The 25,914-nt window shown below is 47.9% G+C and overlaps 1 protein-coding gene across 1 annotated transcript; it reads left to right on the top strand.

Annotated features, from left to right (window-relative positions):
* The first annotated feature begins 538 nt into the window (after nt 1-538).
* On the top strand, nt 539-25,617 carry LOC119934397 (cyclic nucleotide-gated cation channel beta-1-like). The gene is made up of 13 exons (XM_038753873.1): nt 539-712; nt 4,251-4,405; nt 6,306-6,363; nt 7,854-7,911; nt 8,810-8,939; nt 9,040-9,124; nt 10,573-10,669; nt 11,549-11,630; nt 14,804-14,843; nt 16,394-16,523; nt 19,155-19,245; nt 22,711-22,747; nt 25,403-25,617. Exons 1-13 carry the CDS (start codon nt 706-708, stop codon nt 25,417-25,419), a joined length of 987 nt encoding a protein of 328 aa, XP_038609801.1. The 5' UTR covers nt 539-705; the 3' UTR covers nt 25,420-25,617.
* Nucleotides 25,618-25,914: the final 297 nt, after the last annotated feature.

The raw sequence follows: 25,914 nt of genomic DNA on the forward strand, positions 1-25,914 counted from the left end.
GACAGGTTATCTCACCCCCTCCTCACCCCTCTGAGGATCGTCTTTCTCTCTTCTCCCACAACTACTCACCCAACCCTGCAGGTCAGGGATGGTGGAGAGGATGAGTCAGGAGAAGGTGAAGACTCGTCCCGTGCCTGATCCTTCCTCTGTCCCGAAGTTGCAGTGAAGTTTCTGTCTTCCCACCCGCCCTGATTTCCAACAAGGGATGAGGCTCACATCCGTCTTGAGTACCTTCCTGTTGCCAATCCTATTCTCCCCCCCGGGGGTGATCCTGGCAGGGAGCAGAAATGGATTCCAGTGACTGGTAGAACTGGTGACACATTCCCATCTCCATCGCTGGCCATCTTGACTGGGAGAGCTGGACAGTTTCTATCTCTAAATTGTGAGGGGTCAACAATCTGGCAGTGCCCCGTCCTCAGCAACTTGGCAGTGGCCCCTTTCTCACAGCAGCCTGACAGTGCCCCCATTCACCTCAGAAGCCTGGCAGTGCTTCCATTCCCCTCGGCTCCCAGTGCCAGGCCGTGGAGCTCTGCTGTGGGCTAACGGAAGGTCCAGTCTCATTGCCCTGGATTACCAGGCATTAATCCCGTTTGCATTCCGGGCTCCTCGCTAATCTTCTCCCCTAGCTGCTGAGGGGATTGCAGAGAGCCATTCTGGCCGGGCCGGGGTCTGGGAGCCGGACAGGACAGGACAGAGCAGGACTGGATGCCAGGTAAACTCTGAGAGGGCTCGGGCTACTCTCCCCGGGGGCAGGAAGAAGGCAGGAGCAGAAGGAGGAAGAGAGAGTCACATCCTTCAGTCTCACCCCAGGGCCCATCCCACCCTGGCTGCAGTGACAGAAGCAGGACTAGAGAAAGAGATTTATAACTACACCCCACTTAGATCTGCCCATATATGTCCCTGCCTTGCTTCCAAACCTTTCTATAAAGCCACCCCATTCCCATGATCATTTCCTCCCTAATTTCCTCATTCCAGGCCTTGCCAGCCCATCAGTCACTCTAGCACTTGTGTTATTTGTTAATAATTTCTTAGCTACTTATCTTTTTTTAAAAAAAGAAAAATGGCATTTGTTAAGTGCTCTCTGTGTGCCAGGCCATGTACTAAGTAGTGGGGTAGATACCAGCTAATCAGGTTGGATGTAGTCCGTGTTCCACACGGGGCTCACAGTCTTAATCCCCATTTTACAGATGAGGTAACTGAGGTCATATTTATTGAGCTGCTTCCGGTGTGCAGAGCACTATACTAAGTGTTTGGGAGACTATAACATAACCATATAAGCTCGTTGTGGGCAGGGAATGTGTTTATTGTACTCTCCCAAGCGCTTAATGCAGTGCTCTGCGTACAGTAAGTTCTCAATTCATTCATTCATTCATTCAATCGTATTTATTGAGCACTTACTATGTGCAGAGCACTGTACTAAGCGTTTGGAAAGTACAAGTTGGCAACGTCCAGAGACGGTCCCTACCCAACAACGGGCCCACATAAATGCAATTGAAAGAATGAATATAACAGACATATTCCCTGCCCACAATGAACATTTCAGTTAAAAGCTTACAGCCTAGATGTTGTGATTTGTCCAAGGTCACATAGCAAACAAGTGGTGGAGCCGGAATTAGAACCCAGTTCCTTCCAACTCCTAGACCTGGTGCTCTGTTTACTAGGTCATGCTGCTTCTCTGTGCTTTTTAAACAATCTGTATCTATTGTGGCCATGGGATATTTGGCAATTTCTGTTTGCTTGCCTCGTACTAAAGAGGGTAAACTCCTGGAGGGCAGCAATCCTTGCATTAGCTCCAAAGCACTTAGTTGTGAGCTCTGGACACAGTGGGCATTCAATAGTAATAATAATAAAAATAATAATCGCTGTATTTGTTAAGCATTTACTATGTGACAAGCCCTGTTCCAAGCACTGGGGTAGATGCAAGCTAATCAGGTGGGACGCAGTCCGTGTCGCGGTCTTAGTCCACCTTTTACAGATAACAATAATAATAATAATGATGGCATTTGTTAAGCGCTTACTATGTGCAAAGCGCTGTTCGAAGCACTGGAGAGGTTACAAGGTGATCAGGTTGTCCCATGGGGGGCTCACAGTCTTAATCCCCATTTTCCAGATGAGGGAACTGAGGCCCAGTGAAGTGACTTGCCCAAAGTCACACAGCTGACAATTGGTAGAGCTGGGATTTGAACCTGTGACCTCTGACTCCAAAGCCTGGGCTCTTTCCACTGAGCCATGATGAGGTAGCTGAGGCAGAGAGAAGCTAAGTGACTTGCCCAGGGTCGCACAACAGGAATGGGGTGGAGGCGGGATCAGAATCCAGGTCCTCTTGACTCCCAGGTTTCACTGCTGCTGCTGTTTCTGTCTTTCCAGGCTGGGGGTGGCTTCAGGGGGTAGGATGGCTCCCCTGGGGAAGGTTGGGTGGACAAGGAACGGGGTGTTTGGGTGTGTCTTGTAAGGATTCCTGGAACATCTTTAAAAGATCTTTGAAACCAGGCAACAGGGGAGAGTGGAGGGAACGCATCCTGAGGCCTTTTTATCTCTTCTTAGAGTTGAGAAGAGGCATCTAGCTGCATGCAGAGGTGCCCTGCCTCGTTGTAGCCAGGGAATGTGTCTGATACATAGTAATGATGCTATTTGATAAGTGCTCACTTTGTGTGAAGCACTGTTCTAAGTGCAGGGGGGATACAAGGTGATCGGGTTGTCCCACGTGGGGCTCACAGTCTTCATCCCCATTTTACAGATGAAGGAACTGAGGCACAGAGAAGTTAAGTGACTTGCCCAAAGTCACACAGCTGACGAGTGGCGGAGCCAGGATTAGAATTATATGGTTCTGATATATGATATTTGGTTATATTGTACTCTCCCAAGCACTTAGTACAGTCCTCTTCACACAGTAAGCGGTCAATAAATGCTATTGACTAACTGACAGAGCTGGGGCCCACCCCCTGTCCTGGGGAGCCTCAGCCTTCCGGTGGAGGATCCCACCCTGGAAAAGGAATTCTGGGAAGTGAGTGGGCAGTTTCAGGGTTTTGCAAAGCCTTAGCATATAACTTGCACATGTGAAATCTGGGATTCTCTCCACCTTCCCTCTGCCCTCCATCTAATCTGCTCCCATCATGATGATCAAATGGATCGATTATATTTACTGAACACAGTGTGTGCAAAGCACTGAGCTGAGTGCTTGGGAGAGTATACCGTAACTGAGTTGGCAGACATGGTCCCTGTCCATAGTGAGTTTACAGTCTAGAGGAAGTTTACAGTCCAGAGTGAAATTATAGTCTAGAGTAATGCTTTTTAGTTTTTACCTGCCCACCACCTGAATTTTCCAGTTCTTCAGGGGAATTGTGCAGCCCCAAAGGCAGCTGAGTGACTTTTCATTTCCCTGCCTCTCTTCGAGGCTGGATATTTCTCCCCCTTTTAGACTGTGAGCCCACTGTTGGGTAGGGACTGTCTCTATATGTTGCCAATTTGTACTTCCCAAGCGCTTAGTACAGTGATCTGCACATAGTAAGCGCTCAATAAATACGATTGATGATGATGCTGACATGCACCGGAGGAAAAAACTCCAATTTAGATGCAAATTCATAAGAGATGAGAGATCCAGGAGGAGGAAGAGGAGGCTGGGGAGAGGGGAGCCCAGCCAGGCTTTTACAGGCTAGGGGAAAGAGTCTTATCCTTAGGCTGGAAAGAAAGTGAATTAGCCAGAGGTGTGACATCATCATCAAAGAAACCAGGTGCCTAATTGGATGGCATTCATGAGCTCCTTGTTTGGAACCTGAAAGGGTAATTAATTCACTCTGCTGAGCAGTAATTGGGCCTCAGTGGGGAGGAGTAACGAGCCAAGAGGCACCAAGCTCTGAAAGAGTGCCAGGGGCCAGAATCCAGAGGGCAGGGAGGTTTGGGAGGAAGCCTGGGATGATGGACTGTGACTACAAAATGCTGGCCAGAACCTGAGAGGGCCTGTTGGTAGAAAGCAGCATTAGCCATCCAACAAAGTAGCCGGCTACATCTCCGTGGATTATGGGAGTCTCCTGGGCCTGGTTCTCAGCGGGGTTTTACTGCTCATGGAACCAATGGTTCTGATTCAAAGCCAGCTGTTCCTCAGGGCTATGGCTCCGAGGGGGTACCCAATCCGGGTGAGATGTTCTCTGAGTTGTTTGTGAGAGGCCTGGAGTCTCCACAAGCCATGGGCTGGTGGGAGGCGGGGAGGGGGTTATGGAGAGAACTAAGGACCAAAATCATCTTTCTTGAAGGGATTAAGATGTTCAGTTGGGTGGAGAGAGTGGTCCCTCAGCCTCCAGACACCTTCCAAAAGCTGAAGACGGATGAGGCGGAGATGTGGGAGCCCAGTTCGGCCTCACAACCGACAGCAGCTCCTGAAGATCCTGAGGCGGAGGCCGCATCAGGGGTGAGGAATCCATGGCGGAGGGGAGTTGGGGGAAACTCAAGCCGTCACCACCGCCTTTAATTGTCTCCTCTGCTCAACCCAAGGCCAGGGGGCCTCCATCAGAGTGGATGCTTCCAGCCCCATGTGGCCCCAGCAGAACAGATGCCCTAAGCCCCAGGTAGAGGTTGTGAGTGACATCTCAGGACCGGATCCAGCGGGAAGGGGATGAAGGCAGGATTGATCCAAGCCAGGCTTTCTAAAGTCTCCTCTCCCATCTCTTTGCCCCAGCAACCAAAGAGTCATTAATAATAATAATAATAATAATGATGGTATTTGTTAAGCTCTTACTATGTGCAAAGCACTGTTCTAAGTGCTGGAGGGATACAAGGTGATCAGGTTGTCCCACGTGGGGCTCACAGTCTTAATCCCCATTTTACAGATGAGGGAACTGAGGCACAGAGAAGCAAAGTGACTTGCCCAAAGTCACACAGCTGACAATTGGCAGAGCTGGGATTTGAACCTGTGACCTCTGACTCCAAAGCCCATGCTCTTTATCTGTTAAGCACTTACTATGTGCCAGGTACTGTACTAAGTGCTGGAGTAGACACAAGCTAATCAGGTTGGACACGGTCCCTGTCCCACATGAGGCTCACAATCTTAACTCTCATTTTAAAGATGAGGTCATTGGGGTACAAAGAAGTTGAGTGACTTGCCTGAGGTCACACAGCAGTCAAGTGGTGGAGCAGGATTAGAACCCAAGTCCTTTTGATTCCTAGGCCTGTACTCTATCCACTAGGCCATGCTGAGTGGCTGGATTGGAAGCCAGTGATCGACCCTTAACTGTCTTCGGGTCCATCTTCCAGCACTCCGAGGAGACCCCAGTAATGTTATTCCATGTAGACGGGCTTCTCCTCTCATGACTTCTGGTTCTCCTCACATGACTCTTCTTGGAGACCAAGTTCTGGAGCTTCTCTTTGATCCACAGATTTACCTTTCCCAAGCACTTCTCCCTCACCAATGGCAGAACCCTTCGTGAGGAGCTCTGGATTCAGGGTGGAGAGTTCAGAGTGTGGGTTCCTTGGAGGGAAGTCGGGTGTTTTGGTGGGTATTGGGCATATGGGCACTGGGAGGGCAGGGGGAGGGCTGAAAGGGGGATGAGGCCTACCTCATTCATGGCCAGTTCCAAAGGAACCAGTAATCCTGGGAGAGGCCCCTCTGGTTAACATTTCTCCTCCCTTCCCCATCGCCCCTCTCCCTCCCTCTGCCCTACCCCCTTCCCCTCCTCATAGCACTTGTATATATTTGTACATATTTATTACTCTATTTATTTGTACGTATTTACTCTATTACTTTTATTAATGATGTGTATATAGCTATAACTCTATTCTGATTGTATTGACACCTGTCTACTTGTTTTAATAATAGTAATAATGGCATTTGTTAAGTGCTTACTATGTGTAAAGCACTGTTCTAAGCGCTGGGGAGGTAACAAGGTGATCAGGTTGTCCCACAGGGGGCTCACAGTCTTAATTCCCATTTTACAGATGAGGTAACTGAGGCACAGAGAAGTGAAGTGACTTGCCCAAAGTCACACAGCTGACAATTGGTGGAGCCGGGTTTTGAACCCATGACCTCTGACTCTAAAGCCCGGGATCTTTCCACTGAGCCGCGCTGCTTCTTGTTGTCTGTCTCCCCCTTCTAGACTGTGAGCCCATTGTTGGGTAGGGACCGTCTCTATACGTTGCCGATTTGTACTTACCAAATGCTTAGTCCAGTGCTCTGCACACAGTAAGCGCTCAATAAATACGATTGAATGAATGAATAAATGAATTTCTGAGCCCTCATCTCAGCTTGTTGTCACACTGTGAGGTTATGTCAGAGTTGTTGGTTTTTACTTCACATTGTACTCTCATCTCCCAAGCCCCCAGGAGAGAAATCCAGATGTGCAGAAATGCCTCCCAGCTGCAAGAGTCCCGAAGGTGAGTTCCTGAAAACAATAGCAGCTTCTGAGCAAGACCAGGTTGGGGAGGTGGGGGGCCTGGGTTGGTCCCCGCTTTCTGGGGCGATGCCCAAATGGGATCAGCGGGCTGGGGGGGGGTGATTGGCAGGGCAACCAGGGCATTTGGGGGCTTGGATTCTGACTGCCCGGAGGTGGTATCCATGCCTGTCCTGCCCCTCTGAAGTCGGGTGGTCTAGGGGAAAGAGCACTGGGCTGGGAAACAGAACCTCTGGGTTCTAGTCCTGGACTTTTCCTCAGGACCTGACTCTGCAGCTAAGCTGTACTGGGGCAGCCACATGTAGCCCAAACTCGGCTGCCTTCTCAGTCCAGCAGCAAGGCACCCTAATTACCCAGGGTACAGGTGACTGGGTCTAGGGAAGATAAGGAAGCAGGGCCACTGGGACACCGATGGATCCCAATCCTTTCCTGGTTGTCATGTTATGCTTCAAAGAGCAGAGTTGGAGGAGGGAATGTAGTTGTGGTACTGGTAATAATAACTGTGGTATTTGTTAAGCGCTTATTGTGTGACAGGCACTGTACTCAGAGCTTTGGTAGATATAAGCAAATCGGTTGACAGAGTCCCTGTCCCACATGGGGCTCATAGTCTCAATCTCCATTTTACAGATGAGGTAACTCAAGCCCAGAGAAGTTAAGTGACTTGCCCAAGGTCACACAGCAGACAAGTGGTAGAACTGGAATAAGAACCCATGACCTTCTGACTCTCTAGTACTAGTATTAGTGATATTTATTTAGTGCTTCCTATGTGTCAAATCCTTAAGATTGCCCCAGGGCTTAGCACACTGCTTGACACATAGTGAGCACTTAACAAATACCAGTATTATTATTAGTAGAAGGAGCAATAGTACTTATAATAATTATTGTGGGCAGAGCGCTGTACTTGAAAGCTTGGGAGAGTACAGTGCAACAGAGTTGGTAGTAATGATCCCTGCCCACAAGGAGTTTACAGTCTACAGCAATCCATTGCATCCAAGGCTGAGGATGGGCTGGATGACAGTTATAATAATTAAGGAATTTGTTAAACACTTACTATATGCCAGGCACTGTACTATTACCTGAGAGGTTAGAGGAAGAGTAGCAGAGCCTGGACTGGCAGAAAATTGGGAAATCCAGGTTGTAACCCTGTGAATGCCACTTACCTATTTACCAACGGTGAGTAGCAGTGTCTGCTGAACAAGGAGACAGAATACTGAATTTATTTATTTTTCACCTGGGAGGTGGTTCTGGGAGGGAGGTAAATTCTCATCGACCGTAAGTTCCTTGTGGGCAGGGATCGTGTCTACCAACTCTAATATATTTTACTCTCCCAAGGGCATAGTACAGTGCTCTGCACCCAGAATGCGCTCAATAAATACCACTGGTTGTTTGATGCTGGGAGCAAACACGGGCTGGGATTCATTTGAGCCTGGCTCATTTGGCTTCACCCATGGGGCTGTGGGGTTTCTGTTGTAGAGACGGAGATTTTTCTGCCCTCGGACCCAAGCCAGGTGGCAGTGGTTCCAGTTAACAGGTGTGTGCCTTCCACTCACCCTCCCTGCCCTTCCCAGGGTGGGAATGAGTCCCTGGAAGTCCTGGGTTAGGAATTAAGGGAGGATGCTGCTTTCCAGGGACTGACCATAGAAGATGGAGTGGGACCAGACAAGTATCCACAGATGGAATCTCTCTGGAATTGGATGCTCTTATCCTGCAGTGGAGGGTGGTGTGGGCTAGTTGGGAATGCCAGCTGACTGCCCACAGGTACCCGTCACAGGGCACGACCTCTAAGTGAGGCCCAATCTTTTCCCAGTCTGTGGAAATCAGAATGACAGGCACAAAACTCTGGTGGGGGTGATCAAAGGTCAGGCCGTCTTCAGGAAGCCTGTCTTGGACTAAAGGAGTTTCACAGAAAAAGTGAGGCTGGCAAGGAGAGGGAAGTGGCATTTTGAGGCTGGGAGAGGATTGTTCAGTATTTTGGATTGGGGGTAGGAAGCAAGCAGGAGCAGTGACAGGGATCAGTAATTTATTTATTATATCTGTAATTTATATTAATGGCTGTCTCCCCCTCTAGACTCTAAACTCATTGCGGGCAGAGAATGTATATGTTTATTATTATATAGTACTCTCCCAAGTGCTTAGTAATGGTCTGCACGCTCTAAGTGCTCAATGTTATTTATTATATCTGTAATTTATTTATATTAATGTTTGTCTCCCCCTCTAGACTGTAAGCTCGTTGTGGGCAGGGAATGTATCTGTTTATTATTGTACTCTTCAAAGTGCTTAGTAATGATCTGCACACACTAAGCGCTCAATACCTATGACTGATTGAATGAATGGGTAACGGGAGAGACTGGGGGTGCAGGAGAGTGGAAATGAAGACGAGAAAAGCCATCTCCTTTGCGCCGGTGCCTTTTGTTCTGGTTTGTCTGTAGTCCCGGAGGGTGGGTCCTGGATTGGTTGATGAGGAGCCTGGGAAAAGTGGTGCCTCAGCCAATCCACAGTCTGACGACGCTCCAGTCTGTGGCCCCGAGCGGCGAGACCAGCGTCGACGTCCCCGATCAGGTACCGGATCCCGGCGGTTAATGTTCGGACACCTGTTTCGCTGTAAGATGCTTCTGGGACCAGTAGTGTTGATCAGTTTTTATGGGTGGGTTGTCTTCAGACTGAAGTCCAGATCATCCAGGAAGAGGAGGAGGAGGAGGAGGAAGAGAAGGAAGAAGTAGAAGAGGAGGGAGAGGAGAACAAAGGTAAATGATGCACCCTCTAAATAGTCTCTTCCCGTAGCCAGAAGCTCCCAGCTGTTTTCCCAGAGCTTCCCTTTTTGGGTGATGGTGGAAGGCCAATCGGAGCACTGGCTTTGGTCAGGGGCCCGATCACAGGGGCCAGCTCTTTGTTTTGAGCGTCGGGTGACCTGGAGGCAGGAATTTGAAGGGGGTAGAGCTGTGAAAAATCTCTGCTGGGCCAGGAATCAGGTGGGGAGAGAAATCTCCCCTATGGCTGCAGAGCCTGGAGTGGATGTACAGAATCCCCAGTTGAGTTCTGGAGCCTCTACTGCAATCCCAGTGGGGTAGCGGTCAAGCCTTCTGATGGACCCTGACATTGAACGAGAAAGCGGCCCCCATCTTCGGCTCCATCTCCAGCAGATGGGGCAGACATCTCCCACCATCCAAAATAATAATATTAACAATTGTGGTTTTTAAGTGCTTACTACATGTCAAGCACTGTGCTAAATGCTGAGGCAGATACAAGATCATCAGGTCCCATGTGGGGCTCACAGTTTATATAGGAGGGAGAACAGCTATTGAATCCCCATTTTGCTGATGAGGAAACTGAGGCACAAAGAAGTTAAGTATATCGCTCAAGGCCACCCCTCAGGCACTTGCTGGAATCTGGATGAGAAAGCAGTGGGGGAAGAGGTGATTTCTATAGTTTGGGGAGGCAGAAGGACCATTCTTTTCACCTCCTTGATCTTGGCCCTTCTGAAGGGAGGAGTGTGTTGGTCATCTCTAGGACAGGGATGTATATGGAGTGTCTGCTGCCTTGGGGGAGGCGGGAATAATGGGATTTAAATTCAGAGTGCTTATCGACACTCCAATTTGCTTGTATCCACCCCAGTGCTTAGTATAGTGCCTGGAACATAGTAATCAATTAACAAATGCCACAATCATTATTATTATTACTACCCCAAGGGCAGTGGCCCAGGCACTGAGCCAAACTCCCTCCAGGTAACTCCTAGAGGCCCAAACTTTAGTAAGCGGAGCAAGGACTCAGTTTAGTAATGGGCCTCTCCCAGCCTGATACACCCGTCTAGCAGTTGAATGTGTCTCTCTTCCATTCAGTGGAATCTCTGGCTCTGGAACTGGAGGAAGGTTTTGGGCTTTGGCTGAATTAGACACTGCCTAGATTAACCTCCCATCCATTCCTGCCAGAGCAGCTTCTGGGTCCAAAGAGACTCTTGAGGCCTTTAAAAATGTACCAATTTCCCCTCTTGGGTTTGATTTGGTTTGTCGAGTTTGGCTCAGATCCCCAGGTCACATAAAGAGCTCCTCTAGCTTCACGGATGGAAATAGGGCTTTGCAGGTCACCCCTATACTTCATCTTATATTATTTTCACTGGTCTTTGGAAGAAATGGCTTTACTGACATATCTCATGCCTCCTTCTGATCCACTGCAAATATTTTACTTCTCTGCTCAGAAGAGCTTCCAGCTTCTGAAGTGCACATCGGGTCTAAACAATCTGCAGACGGCTCCGCCCAATCTGAGGATGGCTCCAATGCTGCCCAAGTAAGAGGGTAAGATGTGGGACTGAGGTTTGAAATCCGGGGGGCACAAGTCTGTGTGTCTCTTTCCTCCTTGCAAAGGTATTGCTCATTAAAACTCCGAGAATCTCTGTAAGCTGGGTTTTGATTTTTTTTTAAATAACATTTGTTAAGTGCTTACTATGTGCCAGGCACTGTTCAAAGCGCTGGGGTAGAAACAAGCTAATCAGGTTGGACTCAGTCCCTGTCCCACTTGGGGTTCACAGTCTTAATCCCCATTTTACGGATGAGGTAACTGAGGCACGGAGAAGTGAACTGATTTGCCCAAGGTTATACAGCAGACAAGTGATGGAGCTAGGTTTAGAATCCAGGTCATTCTGACCCTCAGCCCATTCTCTATCCACTGAGCCAAGCCGCTTCAACTGTTACCCCTATTAGATACGGAAGGGAGGAATGGGGCCTCTCTGAGCAGGATACGACTCCAAGAATGGTCAGAAGACGTACTGGATGGGTCTCCATAGCACAGGTAAAACAGAATGGTTTGTTCTAGGAGAACAAATGGATATTCTGTCCCCAAAGTGGATTACATTTTGGCCTGAATGCTCCATTTAGATTCCATGTTGTAGTGGAGCCAAATAACTGGATAACTGCTCATTCTTTTGCAGACCCAACCATTGCGTCTTCCTTAAATCAAGAGGCCAAGGTTAAGCACAAAGGGTCCCTTCTTACTGGGGAGAGAGGACTCTGATCTCTAAATCTATGGCATCAACTGGTATCCCCTGAGCCAGTCAACTCTTAGCCAGTGATCAGATAGCACAAACCCAGGAAGGTGTTTAGCTGACTAGGCCAACTTCAGACCTGCAATGGAACAGACGTAGAAGACGGTGGGATGACCAGATCTGTTCTCTCTAGGACCGGCCAAAAAATCGTGGACTGGTTGGTGCAGAGGCTGGATAAGGTGCTTCCTCAACCCGAGCCCCTGAAAAAGCCCGAGGTGAGTAGATGAAGAGGGCACCAAACTCATAGGGTGAAAGGAAAAACTTGTCTGAGGAATAAATGATTTTTCAAGAGACTCCAGGATCTACAAGAGTCTTAAAACGATTCAAAACCGTTTGATTCCTAAATTATTTTGGGACACATAATTTGTAAGAGCCTCATCCATGTTGCTTTATTTTAATTCATTTCTATTAGACTCTAGTGCTATGAAAAACCAGGAGAGGGCAGGAGCCTACTTAGATTGTGACCCCCATGTGGGACATGATTATCTTGTATCTATACCAGCGCTTAGAACAGTCCTTGGTACTTAGTAAGCTCTTTACAGATATCATAATATATATTATTATTTGGAATACAAATAAAGGGGAGTGGCTGCTTCTGGGGCTGGGGGTTTCCAAGTCGTTAAGCTCTGGTGAAGCCAGGAAGTTGGCATCCCAAGGGTGTTGCTATAATTCGCTGCCACCCTGCTCCACTGCCACTTACTAACTCAGTGCCTTGGTGGGCCAAGGTTTGGAGGACAACTGGGGGTGCTGTGACTACATCTCTCCCCAACTCTGTGCCCCTGGCAAATGCCTGATCAGATCCACCCTCTAATAATAATAATAATAATAACAACATTTGTTAAGCGCTTACTATGTGCAAAGCACTGTTGTAAGCGCTGGGGGGGATACAAGGTGACCAGGTTGTCCCATGTGGGGCTCACAATCTTAATCCCCGTTTTACAGATGAGGTAACTGAGGCTCAGAGAAGTTAAGTGACTTGCCTAAGGTCACACAGCAGACATGTGGCAGAGCCGAGATTAGAACGTCTGACTCCCAAGCCCGGGCTCTTTCCACTGAGCCACACTGCTTCTCCTAATGATACCTTACTGGGTTTGAAATGGATTTGCCCCCTTTATGCACCCCACCCTCAGCCCCACAGCACTTATGTACATAAATGTAATTTATTTGTATGAGTATTAGTCTCCCCCTCTAGACTGTATGCTCCTTGTGGGCAGGGAACATGTCTCCCAACTCTTTTACATTGCACTCTCCCAAGAGCTTATTATAATGCTCTGCACACAGTAAGTGCTCAATAAATATAACTGATTGATTGGTTGAAATAATGGCAGATAACCACTTTCTCAGCTAATATGAGGGTCGGTGGCCATTCTGGGGTGAGGCTCTAACCCCAATCCCGGGGCCTCTAGCAGAGTTTGGGCAGGACCCCGCCATTTGTCTGACTTTGAGCAATTCAATTCAATTCAGTTCAATCATATTTATTGAGCACTTTTGTGTGTAGAGCACTGTACTAAGTGCTTGGGAAGTACAAGTCGGCAACATATAGAGACGGTCCCTACCCAACAGTGGGCTCACAGTCTAGAAGGGGGAGACAGAGAACAAAGCATATTAACAGAATAAAATAAATAGAATAAATATGTACAAGTAAAATAAATAAATAGAGTCAAGACTGGGGCCAGCTCCATGTCCAGCCTGGTTAGCTTGTATGTACCTCAGCATTTCATATAGTGTCTGGCACTTCGTGAGTGCTTAGCAAACACCTTAAAAAAATCAAGGAGTTCTTGTTCTCTGGAATCCGCTGTTTCCTTGCCCACAGGGGTAGATCTAGAGATAATAATAATAATAATGATGGCAAAGCACTGTTCTAAGTGCTGGGGAGGTTACAAGGTGATCAGGTTATCCCACGGGGGGCTCACAGTCTTAATCCCCATTTTACAGATGAGGTAACTGAGGCACAGAGAAGTTAAGTGACTTGCCCAAAGCCACACAGCTGACAATTGGCAGAGCCGGGATTTGAACCCATGACCTCTGACTCCAAAGCCCGGGCTCTTTCCATTGAGCCACGCTGCTTCTCAGATGCCACTGTGTATTCAGAGGACCACCTTTCTGTTTCCTCAGTTATTTCATGTGACGCAAAGATGGCTGTTTGCCTTGTTCTCATCGGGTTGCACGGCTTTCAGGCCCTTTGGGGAGGGCTGTCATCTCTCCACAGCCCACGCGCTGGAGGAGAGAAGGCAGGCTGCTCTCTAAGGGAAGACAGATTCCTCCTCTGTCAGAAGAGGTTGGCTCCAGCCCAGGGGGACTCTGTTCCAATCAAGAGGGAAACCCTGACTCTGTTCAGGTCAACAAAAGTGCCGACGGGAAAACAACCGCAGAGCCTTGGAGGAGGCAGAGTCCATGGGGAAGAAACAACGAACCAGCTGGGGGATTTTTGAACCAAGAACATTTGTGAGCGCTTAGTGGGCTCAAATACACTACTACAGTTCATGCGTAGAAGGCCTGAGGAATGCTGAGGCTGTGTAGATCTGGGGATGGGTGAGGGGTTCTTTCTGGGAGCTTGTCTATGGATGTTGGGGGGTATGAAATGGTCAGGTGGTCCTTTTACTCCATTCATTCATTCAATTGTATTTATTGAGCGCTTAATGTGTGCAGAGCACTGTACTAAGCGCTTGGGAAGTACAAGTTGGCAACATATAGAGATGGTCCCTACCCAACAGTGGGCTCAAAGTCTAGAAGGGGGAGACGGAGAACAAAACAAAATATATTAACAAAATAAAATAAATAGAATAAATATGTACAAATAAAATAGAGTAATACTCCTTTCCTTTCCCAGAAGAAGGACTTGGAGGTAATAATGATAATAATTGTGGTATTTGCTAAGCGCTTACTATATCATCATCAATCGTATTTATTGAGCGCTTACTATGTGCAGAGCACTGTACTAAGCGCTTGGGAAGTACAAATTGGCAACATATAGAGACAGTCCCTACCCAACAGTGGGCTCACAGTCTAAAGAACTGGGGTTGATACAAGGTTGGAACAGTCCCTGTCCCACGTGGGGCCCACAGTCTCAATCACCATTTTACAGATGGCGAAACTGAGGCACAGAGAAAGGAAGTGATTTGCACCAGGTTATCCAACAGACAGGTAGTGGAGCCGGGATGAGAACCCATGTCCTTCTGATTCCCAGGCCCGGGCTCCATCTGGAACTGCCCTCTGTCCCTGCCTGCTCCGTGTGTTCTGTTCCGTGTCAGTGCCTTTTCAGCCTCGGTGGGGTGAGAACGCGAGCACGCAGGCTGGGAAACAGCCCCAGTGGCTCTCGGAGGGCTCAAAGTTGCCGTTGCCATTAGGTAAAGCAGGCTCACGCTTTCCACTTGTGTTTTTGATGCAGGAAGTGAGGAAATCGCCTGAAGAAACAGCTGTGGAACAAGGTAATTTTAGCCGAGTCCCGCAGCTCCAAGGAGAAGCAGATGCCTATTGGGAAAGAGCACTCACTGACAGCCATTCCTGAGGGTCAGCTCGGGCTCTCCCTCATCATAGAAATCAAAACCGGACGGGACCTCTAAGGATCATTTGGTCCAACCCCCAGCGTCCAGGCAACCGAAAGTCTAAAAGCCATCCAGATGGGGTTCTAATCTTTTCAAATGAAAATGCCAAGGTTGAGTTAATCCAACCCAGGGTTTAGTCATCATGTCGGCCTAAACTCTTTCTTATGCCCCTTAGTTTCTCTGGATTTGCTTGGAAAAAACTTCCACCCTGAGGAGGCCACGATTTGGATGACTAATGTTTTATTTTGTTTTTTATTTTGTTAGTATGTTTGGTTTTGTTCTCCGTCTCCCCCTTCTAGACTGTGAGACCACTGTTGGGTAGGGACTGCCTCTATATGTTGCCAACTTGTACTTCCCAAGCACTTAGTACAGTGCTCTGCACACAGTAAGTGCTCAATAAATATGATTGATTGATTGATTAATGTTATTTTCAAGGTGCCTTTTTTGAAAGGCAACACTGTCACTCTGCCCTGTATTCCCCATCCTGCCCTAGAGAGTCCCATCCGGTTTGCCATCTCCCAACACTTCAAGTGCTAAGGGTGCTTCAAGTGTGTTTGACCCATTGAGCACCTGACTTTAATCAAGCTTATTAAGTTGCATTCCTCTTTTGTAGTAATAATTGTGGAATTTCTAAAGCACTTGTTGTGTGTTAATCACTGCGATAAATACAATCAGATCAGACACAATCCTTCCCCTCTCCACAGCACCTGTATATATGTTTGTACAGATTTATTACTCTATTTATTTTAGTTGTACTCATTTACTGTTCTATTTATTTCATTTTGTTAATATGTTTTGTTTTGTTTGTCTCCCCCTTCTAGACTTTGAGCCCGCTGTTGGGTAGGGATCATCTGTATATGCCAACTTGTTCTTCCCAAGCGCTTAGTACAGTGCTCTGCACACAGTGAGCGCTCAATAAATATGATTGAACGAATGAATGAATGAATCCCGGCCCCGCCACATGTCCGCTGTGTGACCTTGGGCAAGTCGCTTAACTTCTATGAACCTCAGTTACCTCATCTGTAAAATGGGGATTAAGACTGTGAGCCCCACATGGGACAACCTGATCACCTTGTATCCCCCCCAGCGCTTAGAACAGTGCTTGGCACATAGTAAGCGCTTAAATGCCGTCATCATTATTATTAGTATTGTTATTATTTGGGGTGGTGCTCAGATGCAGGGAAGCACATGGTCCCTCTCTGCCCAGCATCCAGCAACAACAGTAAATTCTGGGAGTCGGACGTGGCAACTTCCTCTGAGACTGACTTTGCGGGTTAATGGTCTTGTGGGCAGGGAATGTATCGATTGCAGTCTTCCAGACACTTAGTACAGTACCCTGCACAGAATAAACACTCAATCAATACCATTGATTGATTGATTGTTCAAGGAATCTTTTCCATTGTCTTTGGTCTCTTGTTCTTACTCCAAAACAGCATCACCGTTGCAGGAGACCCCACCACCCTCAGCCCAGCTTACTCCACCTGAGCTGATTCAGCTTCTGACCCCGGAAAGCCATTCAGACGCCTCTTACCCATCTCCACCCCAAAGGGTGGATGATGTCAGGTAAACACAAGTCCTTGACTTCGGTAGTTCTCTAAATATTAATTGCGGTATTTGTAATATGCCAAGCACTGTCCTAGACTCTGGGGGTAGATAGGGTTCCTGTCCCTAGGAGAGAGACCAGAAATTGAATTCCCATTTTACAGCTAAGGAAATGGGGATGCAGAAGTTAAATGACTTACTCAAGGTCCCCATGCAGACAAGTGGCAGAGCTGGGATTAGAACCCAGGACCTCTGCCTCTCGGGCCTCTGCTTTTTCCACTAGGACATGTTGCTCCTCTCTCAGGTCTTTTCTTTTGGGGTTTTTGAGTTTTCAAGTTCTCCGCTTTGCACAATGGCCCGCTAAAGAAGGAAACAGGAGAAGAAAAAGCATTCAGTGGAGGTGATGTGAGGAGGTAGCCAGCTCTCTACACTCTGAATGGGAATGTGGCCATGTGTTTGGCACTCGTTCCCTGGAATAGGTCAGAAAGGACCATGAGAGTTTTAATAAATTATTCATTCGTTCAATCATATTTATTGAGTGCTTACTGTGTGCAGAGCACTGTACTAAGTGCTTGGGAAGTACAAATTAGCAACAGATAGAGATGGTCCCTAACCAACAACTGGGCTCACAGTCTAGAAGGGGGGGAGATGCACACACACAAAAAAAGTACATAGATGTCAATACCATCAGAATACATAGAATTATAGCTATATACACATCATCAATAAAATAAATATAGTAAATATGTACAAATAAAAGAGAGTAATAAATATGTACAAATATATACAAGTGTTGTGGGGAGGGAAAGGGGTAAGGTGGGGGGGGGTGATGGGGATGGGAGGAGGAGGAGAGGAAAAAAGGGGGGCTCAGTCAGGGAAGGCCTCCTGGAGGAGGTGAGCTCTACTCTCTGGGCGGAGTCCTGCATCTGTTTGGCTTTTCATTGCCCAGTCAGTCTGGGCTCGGGTCTTTCCTGGCCTGATTCTGGCTTCCATCGGGGGGCCCTGTAAAATGGGGTCCTGCGTGCCCAAACCCCAAAAGGATTTGCTTGCCCAGCAGGGACACTTTGATCCAGGCTGCTCGGAGGCTGTGACTGCAGGTGCGGAAGCAACCGAAAGACCTGAGGGAATGTGTCTGTTTTATTGTTGTGTTGCACTCTCCCAAGAGCTTGGCACGGTGCTCTGAGCCCAGTAAGCGCTCAACAAATACTATTGACTGAGTGACCTGAGAGCCAGTTTTGAGGGTGGGGAAATATGTGTGGGGCGGCAGGGGGGTGGTCCCCTGGGAGTGTGGCTTAGTGGAAAAAGTGCGGGCTTGGGAGTCAGAGGTCATGGGTTCGAATCCCAGCTCTGCCACTTGTCTGCTGTGTGACTTTGGGCAAGGCACTTAACTTCTCTGTGCCTCAGTTACCTCATCTGTAAAATGGGGATTAAGATTGTGAGCCCCACATGGGACAACCTGATCACCTTGTATCCTCCCCAGTGCTGAGAACAGTGCTTTGCACATAGTAAGCGCTTAACAAATACCAAAATTATTATTATTATTATTATTATTATTATTATTATTATTAAATAACCATCTAGTCCTGCATTCCCGTATATTGTCATTTCATATTTGGTTGACAGCTGTGGAGCAGGAGCAGTTCAAGAAGTGGCACTACTGCCTCCTTTCTCTTTTCATTCATTCATTCATTCATTCAATCGTATTTATTAAGCACTTACTGTCTTCCTCTTTTCTTCTTCTCCCTCCCTCCCCGACCAGGTTTGTGTCAGCCCCAGTCACACCAAGAAGCGGTTGGGGCCCCATATATGTTGAGCCCGACCTCGCTCTTCTGTGGGGGGAGATGGGCTGCCCTGCCTGAGTGTGACTGGGTTGACTGTCTTGGCCTAACCCATCCCCACCATCTTGGGGCCCACAGACCTCATGGGAGAAGTCGGGCCTGGCCTGGGGGCCCCTCTTAGCTACTTAAGCTAGAGAAGCAGTGTGGCTCAGTGGAAATAGCCTGGGCTTTGGAGTCAGAGGTCATCGGTTCAGATCCCAGCTCCACCAATTGTGAGCTGTGTGACTTCGGGCAAGTCACTTAACTTCTCTGGGCCTCAGTTACTCTCAAACGGGGATTAAGACTGTGAGCCCCACGTGGGACAACCTGATACCTTGTAACCTCCCCAGCACTTAGAACAGTGCTTTGCACATAGTACGTGCTTAATAAATGCCATTATTATTATTATTATTATTACTGGACTACCAGGAGGATGGTAATAAAGGAAACAGGAGCTCCACAGGTGTTCCAGTGTCTTAGATAGTCAAGACCTGCCTTTGTTGTCTGTCATCTGGATTGCAAATTTCTCCCTCTGACAGCATGAATTCATTGACCTGCTTCTTTCTATTCTAGATGGCCCCCCCCTTTTTTTTTTGACTGAGGAAAACAGGGGACTGGCTAGTGGACATTGTAGCATGCAGTCAGGTTTGGCAATGCAGCGCAGGGAGGGCAAGATGGGGTCATGCACTCCATTCCCCTGCTTCCGTGCAGGCATCAATCACCTGGGCCCCAAATCCAGGACACCTAGGATTCAGCCATCAAGAGAAAGGTGAAAGGAGGACACAATGAAGCCTCTCAGCAGTGCCACCTCTAATGGGAGTTATCTGTCCCGCAGGGTTTTTGGGTGGCTGAAGCAGCAGCTGGAGATGGTGATCCCCCAGCCCGTCCTCAGGGTGAAGGAGGAGAAAGAGCAGCTCAGCACACAGGTCTCATCAGTGAAAATCATTCTAAACATAATCTGTGGCTTCCGGGCAATCCTACCCTTGTTGTCGGTTGGTTGGGCCTAAGCCTGGGCAGGATAACCACGGGTGTCAGCTGAAATGTTGTGGGTTTAGTGAGACCACTGCCCATGGCTACAAAGGAACCATCTGGGAACCTTTCCCTTGTGCTCCGCAGGTTGCGGAGCCGACAGGCTCTTTGCCACCTCCCAGTGAGAGGCAGGACAGGCAGCCAAAGACTGCAGAGATCCAAGCATCCATCTCTTCAGGCACATTGAATCCTGAGTCCTTGACCTCTCTCTCCCTTGGAAGGGTGGCCTTAAGGAGCCGGGTTGGGGGTCGGGGGTGGTAGAGACCCAGAACGGGATGAAGGCTGTACAGCCTGGCTTAGAAAGAGGGCTTCGGGTTGGTGAGACTGAGCCAAGGGCCAGGCCCAAACCAAGGGAACAAGCATCCAGTGACGACCGTGTGGCTCAAGATCTCAGGCCGGAGTCTGTGGGTCCTGGCTGGCCCCCCAAAAACCAAATGCAGGCAGGTCCAGACCTGAAACCTCCTCCCACTTCTAGAGCTGGGTTTTCAGAGTGGGGTGGACGGAGAGAGGCAGCAGGACAATAGAGGCACTAGGAAAAATCAGGAACTGGCTAACGGACACTGTAGCATACAGTCGGAGAGAAGCAGCGTGGCTCAGTGGAAAGAGCCCGGTCTTGGGAGTCAGAGGTCATGGGTTCAAATCCCGGCTCCGCCACTTGTCAGCTGTGTGACTTTGGGAAAGTCACTTAACTTCTCTGTGCCACAGTTCCCTCATCTGTAGAATGGGGATGAAGACTGTGAGCCCCACGTGGGGCAACCTTGATTACCTTGTATCGCGCCAGGCACTTAAAACAATGCTTGGCACATAGTAAGCACTTAACAAATACCAACATTGTTATTCAGTCAGCCAATCAATAGTATCTGTGGAGTGCTCCCGTGAACTTTTCACGCATGTACGGATGGCCACGTGTTGCTTAAACTGCAATGCCAGGACCACCCGAAAGTGTGCCTGGACCTGGGTTCCTTCCGTTTGGTCTTGTGCTCCAGTGCGGGGCTGGGGTGTCGGGGGGACTGAGCCCTGGATTTGGGGAAAAGCCATCCCATGGACTGATGCGAGGAAGTCTGAGGGGCCCTAAAGGGTCTCACAGATCCGTCGCTGGGTGGATCTGTAAATTGCACCCAGCGCCCTATGCCCTTTGCCCAGTTCATTCTTTGCCCCTTCCAGAAGTGCAGTGTTTGACATGGGCTGTGTCAGTCATGGTGGAGCATCACAGCTCTGAGCCGAGCGAGTCCTTACAGGATTCTCCAGGAAACGTCCTTGTGCTGAATGACTGAGATCCCGAATGTGGGAAAACGTTGCCTCTGGGAAAGTCGGGGGTCTGGGGACACGTCCCGGCAGCGGGAGATTGTTTTGAATCGCGCGTGTGGGATCAAAAGTATAAATCCCCAGGATGAAAGCGTGGTAGGGTATATACTGCCTTGGGATAACCCAAGCCTGCCAGCTTTTTCAGGCTCCTTAGGAAACAGTGAGTTTAATCCCTTTTCCCTCCTGGAGTTGGTCCCATCAGCCATTAGCTGGGCTCTTCATGAGAGGACAAAGAGAGCTGTCAATCAAACAAAAGTATCTATGGAGTGCTTATTTTGTGCACTGTATAAGCACTGTATAAGGTGCTTGGGAGAGTACAATACAGTTGGTAAAGATGATTCTGGCCCTCAAGGAGTTTATAATCTAGTGGGGAAGAGAGACATTGAAATATATTTCAGATAAGGGAAGTAGCCCAATATAAGGATATGTATGTGAGTCCTTAGAGAAGGAAGAATGCAGTCAATCAATAGAATGTATGGAGTGCTTATTTTCATTCATTCGTTCATTCATTCGTATTAAGCGCTTACAGTCTGCAGAGCACTCTACTAAGTGCTTTGGAAAGTACGAGAAGCAGCATGGCTCGGTTGAAAGTGCACGGGCTTTGGAGTCAGAGGTCATGGGTTCAAATCCCGGCTCCACCAATTGTCAGCTGTGTGACTTTGGGCAAGTCACTTAACATCTCTTTGCCTGTTACCTCATCTGTAAAATGGGGATTAAAGCTGTGAGCCCCCCGTGGGACAACCTGATCACCTTGTAATCTCTCCAGCACTTAGAACAGTGCTTTGCACATAGTAAGTGCTTTAATAAATGTCATTATTATTATTATTATTATTACAGTACAACAATAGTGTCATTCCCTGCGCATAACAAGCTCACATTCTGGGTGGCGGGAGGCAAACATCCTTACAAATAAATAAAATTACAGGTATATACATAAGAGCTGTGGGGTGGGAAGGGCAAAGGGAGCAGGGTGACACAGAAGGGAGTGGGAGATAAGGAAAATTGGAGGTTAGTCTGGGAAGGCCTCTTGGAGGAGATGTGCCTTCAATAAGGCTTTGAAGAGCAGGAGAGTCATTATGCAGATGCTGCATGAGGGGCTTGGGAGATTTCATTACAGTTGGTAGACACAATCCCTGCCCTCAAGGAGCTTCTAATCTAGTGGGGAAGGGACAGTGAAATAAATTTCAAATAAGGGAAGTTGCCCAGTATAAGAATTTGTGCATGAGTCCTTAGTGGGTGGGCTTAAGAGCTTGGGTGAATCAGTAGGGAGGGAAACTAGGAGTCCTGGACTGCTCCCCACATTCAACACTCTCATGCTGGCGGACAGGACGAGGAGCAAAAATCAAAGACGGAGAAATGAGGTGTTCCGAGGGAGGCTGAAGGGAGACGGATCAACCAGCTCACCAATCAGCGGGGGAAGCAGCGTGGCTCAGTGGAAAGAGCACGGACTTTGGAGTCAGAGTTCATGGGTTTGAATCCCGCCTCCACCAATTGTCAGCTGTGTGACTTTGGGCAAGTCACTTAACTTCTCTGGGCCTCAGTTACCTCAACTGTAAAATGGGGATTAAGATTGTGAGCCCCCCGTGGGACAACCTGATAACCTTGTAACCTCCTCAGTGCTTAGAACAGTGCTTTGCACATAGTAAGCACTTAATAAATGCCATTATTATTATTATTATTATTATAATCAAAGCACAAGTCCCAGCCCCAATCTCATAATAATAATAATGATGGCATTTATTAAGCGCTGACTATGTGCCAAGCACTGTCTTTGTCCATGAAGGTCTAATGGCTCCCAGACCACAAGATCCAGCAGCTAATGGCAGGAGAGTTGGCCTCTCCACAGAACCTCAAGAGAGGAAAATGATGGAGCTGGGATAGCCGAGGAAGATTCATTCATTCATTCAATCGTATTTATTGAGCACTTACTGTGTGCAGAGCACTGTACTAGGCACTTGGGAAGTACAAGTTGGCAATATATAGAGACGGTCCCTGCCCAACAGTGGGCTCACAGTCTAGAAGATACCAATGCTTTCCTCTCTTCTCGTTTCTGTTAGGTGGTGGATGCGTTAGCCCTAAGCCCTGGGCAGTCTGGTAAGTAATTCATGTTTCTTGCTTCCTCTGCCCAAGCTGAAGGAGAACCGCTTAGCCTTCAGGCAGTCAGGCAATTGGATTCCTTCCTAGAGCTGGGCGGGCCGGATGCTGTGTCAATCTGAGTACATTTGAGATCCGTGTGATCTCACCCAGGTTCATGTGAAAGGGCAACTGGTGACAGCAGCTCGGCAAATAACTGCTTGCCCTGGGCAAGTACTCAAGAATACTGAGTTCATTTGTTTAATTTCCCGTGTTTCCCCTAGGAGAGGCTTGGCTGCTGCTGATGTTCTAGACTGTGAGCCCGCTGTTGGGTAGGGACCGTCTCTATATGTTGCCAACTTGTACTTCCCAAGCGCTTAGTACAGTGCTCTGCACACAGTAAGCGCTCAATAAATATGATTGAATGAATGAATGAAATGTTTAGGCTGGTAAATTGTCGCAGCTTTGCTTGCAAAACTGGATTAAAGAGCCTTGTCTTTCTGGTCGATCTCTGAGATACACTGATAGAAAGGTCAGGGGGTGAATGCTTGCCGCTTCGGGGAAATCTTAGAGTTTGAGGCTCTTTTCACAGGAGTTCTCAAGTGGTGGTGGCGGTAGTAATAGTAGTTCACCCGGATTTGCTTGTATCTAACCTAGGACTTAGAACAATGCCTGGCACATAGTAAACCCTTAACAGATGCCATAATTATTATTGTAATTATTAGTAGTAATGTTGGTGGGAGCCTGGAAATATGTCAGCATTTCCTTTTGGCCTCCTCTAGCTGTGGAAGCATTCTGTGAGCTCTTGGGAAGAATACACAAACTTCTGATCAACAATCTCCCCCTTCCTCTAGACTGTAAGCTTGTTGTGGTCAGGGAATACGTCTATCAGCTCTGTTATATTCTACTCTCCCAAGCGCTTAGTACAGTGCTCTGCTCACAGCAAGCACTCAATAAATACGATTGATTCCTGGAGGAGACAGAGCACTGCTGTTTCCAATTGTCTTAGAAAAACCATTTTTCCATAAGGCTGAAGCAGCGTGGCAGAGTGACCTTGGGCAAGTCAGTTGATCTCCCCATGCCTCAGTTTCCGCATCTGTAAAATAGGGATAATGATAACTGATCTTGCATTGCAGGGGTGTTGTGAGGGCTAAATTAAAATAAATGGCATAAGGTGCTTTGGTAATGAAAGCACCAAATAGAAGTTGGGAAGTAGCATGGCCTAGTGGAAAAATCAGGGGCCTGGGAGTGAGAAGGACCTGGGTTCTAATCCTGGCTCTGCCACTTGTCTGCTGTGTGACCTTGGGCAACTCGCTTCACTTCTCTGGGCCTTAGTTACCTCATCTGCAAATTGGGGATTAAGCCCCATGTGGGACAGGAACTGTATCTTACCTGATTTGCTAGTATCTACCCCAATGCTTAGTACAGTGCCTGACACATAGTAAGCACTGAACAAACATTGTAATGAGTAGCCTTAGGGGAGTTTTCTTTTATCTTACAACTTTGGTCCTAAGCAGAAAAACCAGAAGCCTGACTAAGTCCTAGGCCACAGCATTTATATAGTTAGCAGTCTTTAAAACTCCATCCATGGGGTTAGAAAGAGAGATCATTATTGTTATTTATAATATTTGTTCCATGCTTACCATGTGTCAAGCACTGTTCTAAGCGCAGGGGTAGATACAAGTTAATCAGGTAGAGGCCATCCCTGTCCTACATAAAGTTCATAGTCTAAGTAAGCGGGAGACTGTGAACCCTGATTGCCTTGTATTTACCCCAGTGCTTAGAATAGTGTCTGGCACATAGTAAGTGATTAACAATTACCATTAAAAAATAGGTTTTGAATCTCCATCTTACGGTGAAGGGAACTGAGGCACAGAGAAGTTAAGCGGTTTTCCCAGGATCGCACAGCAGGCAAGTGGCAGAGCTAGGATTAGAATCCAGATCCTCTCACTCCCATGCCCCTGATTTTTCCACTAGGCCATGCTACTTCCCGACTTCTTTTTGGTGCTTTCATTACCAAAGCACCTTATGCCATTTATTTTAATTTAGCCCTCACAACACCCCTGCAAGGCAAGATCAGTTATCATTATCCCTATTTTACAGATGGGGAAACTGAGGCATGGGGCGATTAACTGACTTGCCCAAGGTCACCCAGTAGACAAGTGGGAGGGCCGGGACTAGAACCCGGGTACTGTGACTTCCAGGGCCACGATTCTTACGCTACCCGACAGTACGTGGCTCAGTGGAAAGAGCCCGGGATTTGGAATCAGAAGTTATGGGTTCAAATCCTGGCTCCACCAGTTGTCAGCAGTGTGACTTTGGGCAAGTCACTTAACTTCTCTGGACCTCAGTTCCCTCATCTGTAAAATGAGGATTAAGACTGTGAGCCCCCCATGGGACAACCTGATCACCTTGTAACCTCCCCAGTTTGTCTTCCCGCTTTTTGTCTGGAGGTTGTGGTCCTTCACAGAGTATTCTGGTTCCCATTCAGCAAATGTTCTGGAGCCTCCGTGTTCATCCTGGAAGGAGAGGCCCTTGTTTTCTCTCCACTGGGGTATGTTAGGCAATTCCAGGGATCTCATATGGAAGTGAATAGAGAGACCCATCTTCTCCTTCTTCCCTGTCCCATCCAGCCAACATCTTAGTGATTCTTTCCATCTTCTCCTTTTGTTTCAGGGAGGGAGTCGGTTTGAGGCCTCTGAAACAAACAGAGAAGGAAGGCACGGGGGCCAACTCTTTCTAGACTAGATGAACGAAACCAGACCGAAGAGAGAACATGATGGGGGAGGGTGAAAAAAATGGCTCCAGTTTCATCCAATCTGAAAACCAAGCTCCTGTTGTAGCTTTCCTCTAGCTTTCCTGGGATTTTAGGTCCGAGTTCTGATCCCAAGTGAAACACCAGCCTCTGGCAATTCTTTGCACTGCTCTGTGCCTCAGTTTCTCCATCATTAAAATGGCAGGATCAGAACTGTCCCACCCCCACCCCCTCACGGGGGTGTTGTGATTAGTCACTAATAAAAATCTTTATAAAACCAGTGACAGATGTGAAATGCTTGATGGATTGATGCTTCTTCCAGATTTCCTTTTCACTTAGTCTCTGGTCCAGCAGCCAGTCCTGAGGACTAAGCTCATTGTGGACAGGGAATGTGTTTGCTTATTGTTATATTATACTCTCCCAAGTGCTTAGT

Source organism: Tachyglossus aculeatus, chromosome 11 (genome assembly GCF_015852505.1).
Source record: "Tachyglossus aculeatus isolate mTacAcu1 chromosome 11, mTacAcu1.pri, whole genome shotgun sequence".
NCBI classification, from domain to species: domain Eukaryota; kingdom Metazoa; phylum Chordata; class Mammalia; order Monotremata; family Tachyglossidae; genus Tachyglossus; species Tachyglossus aculeatus.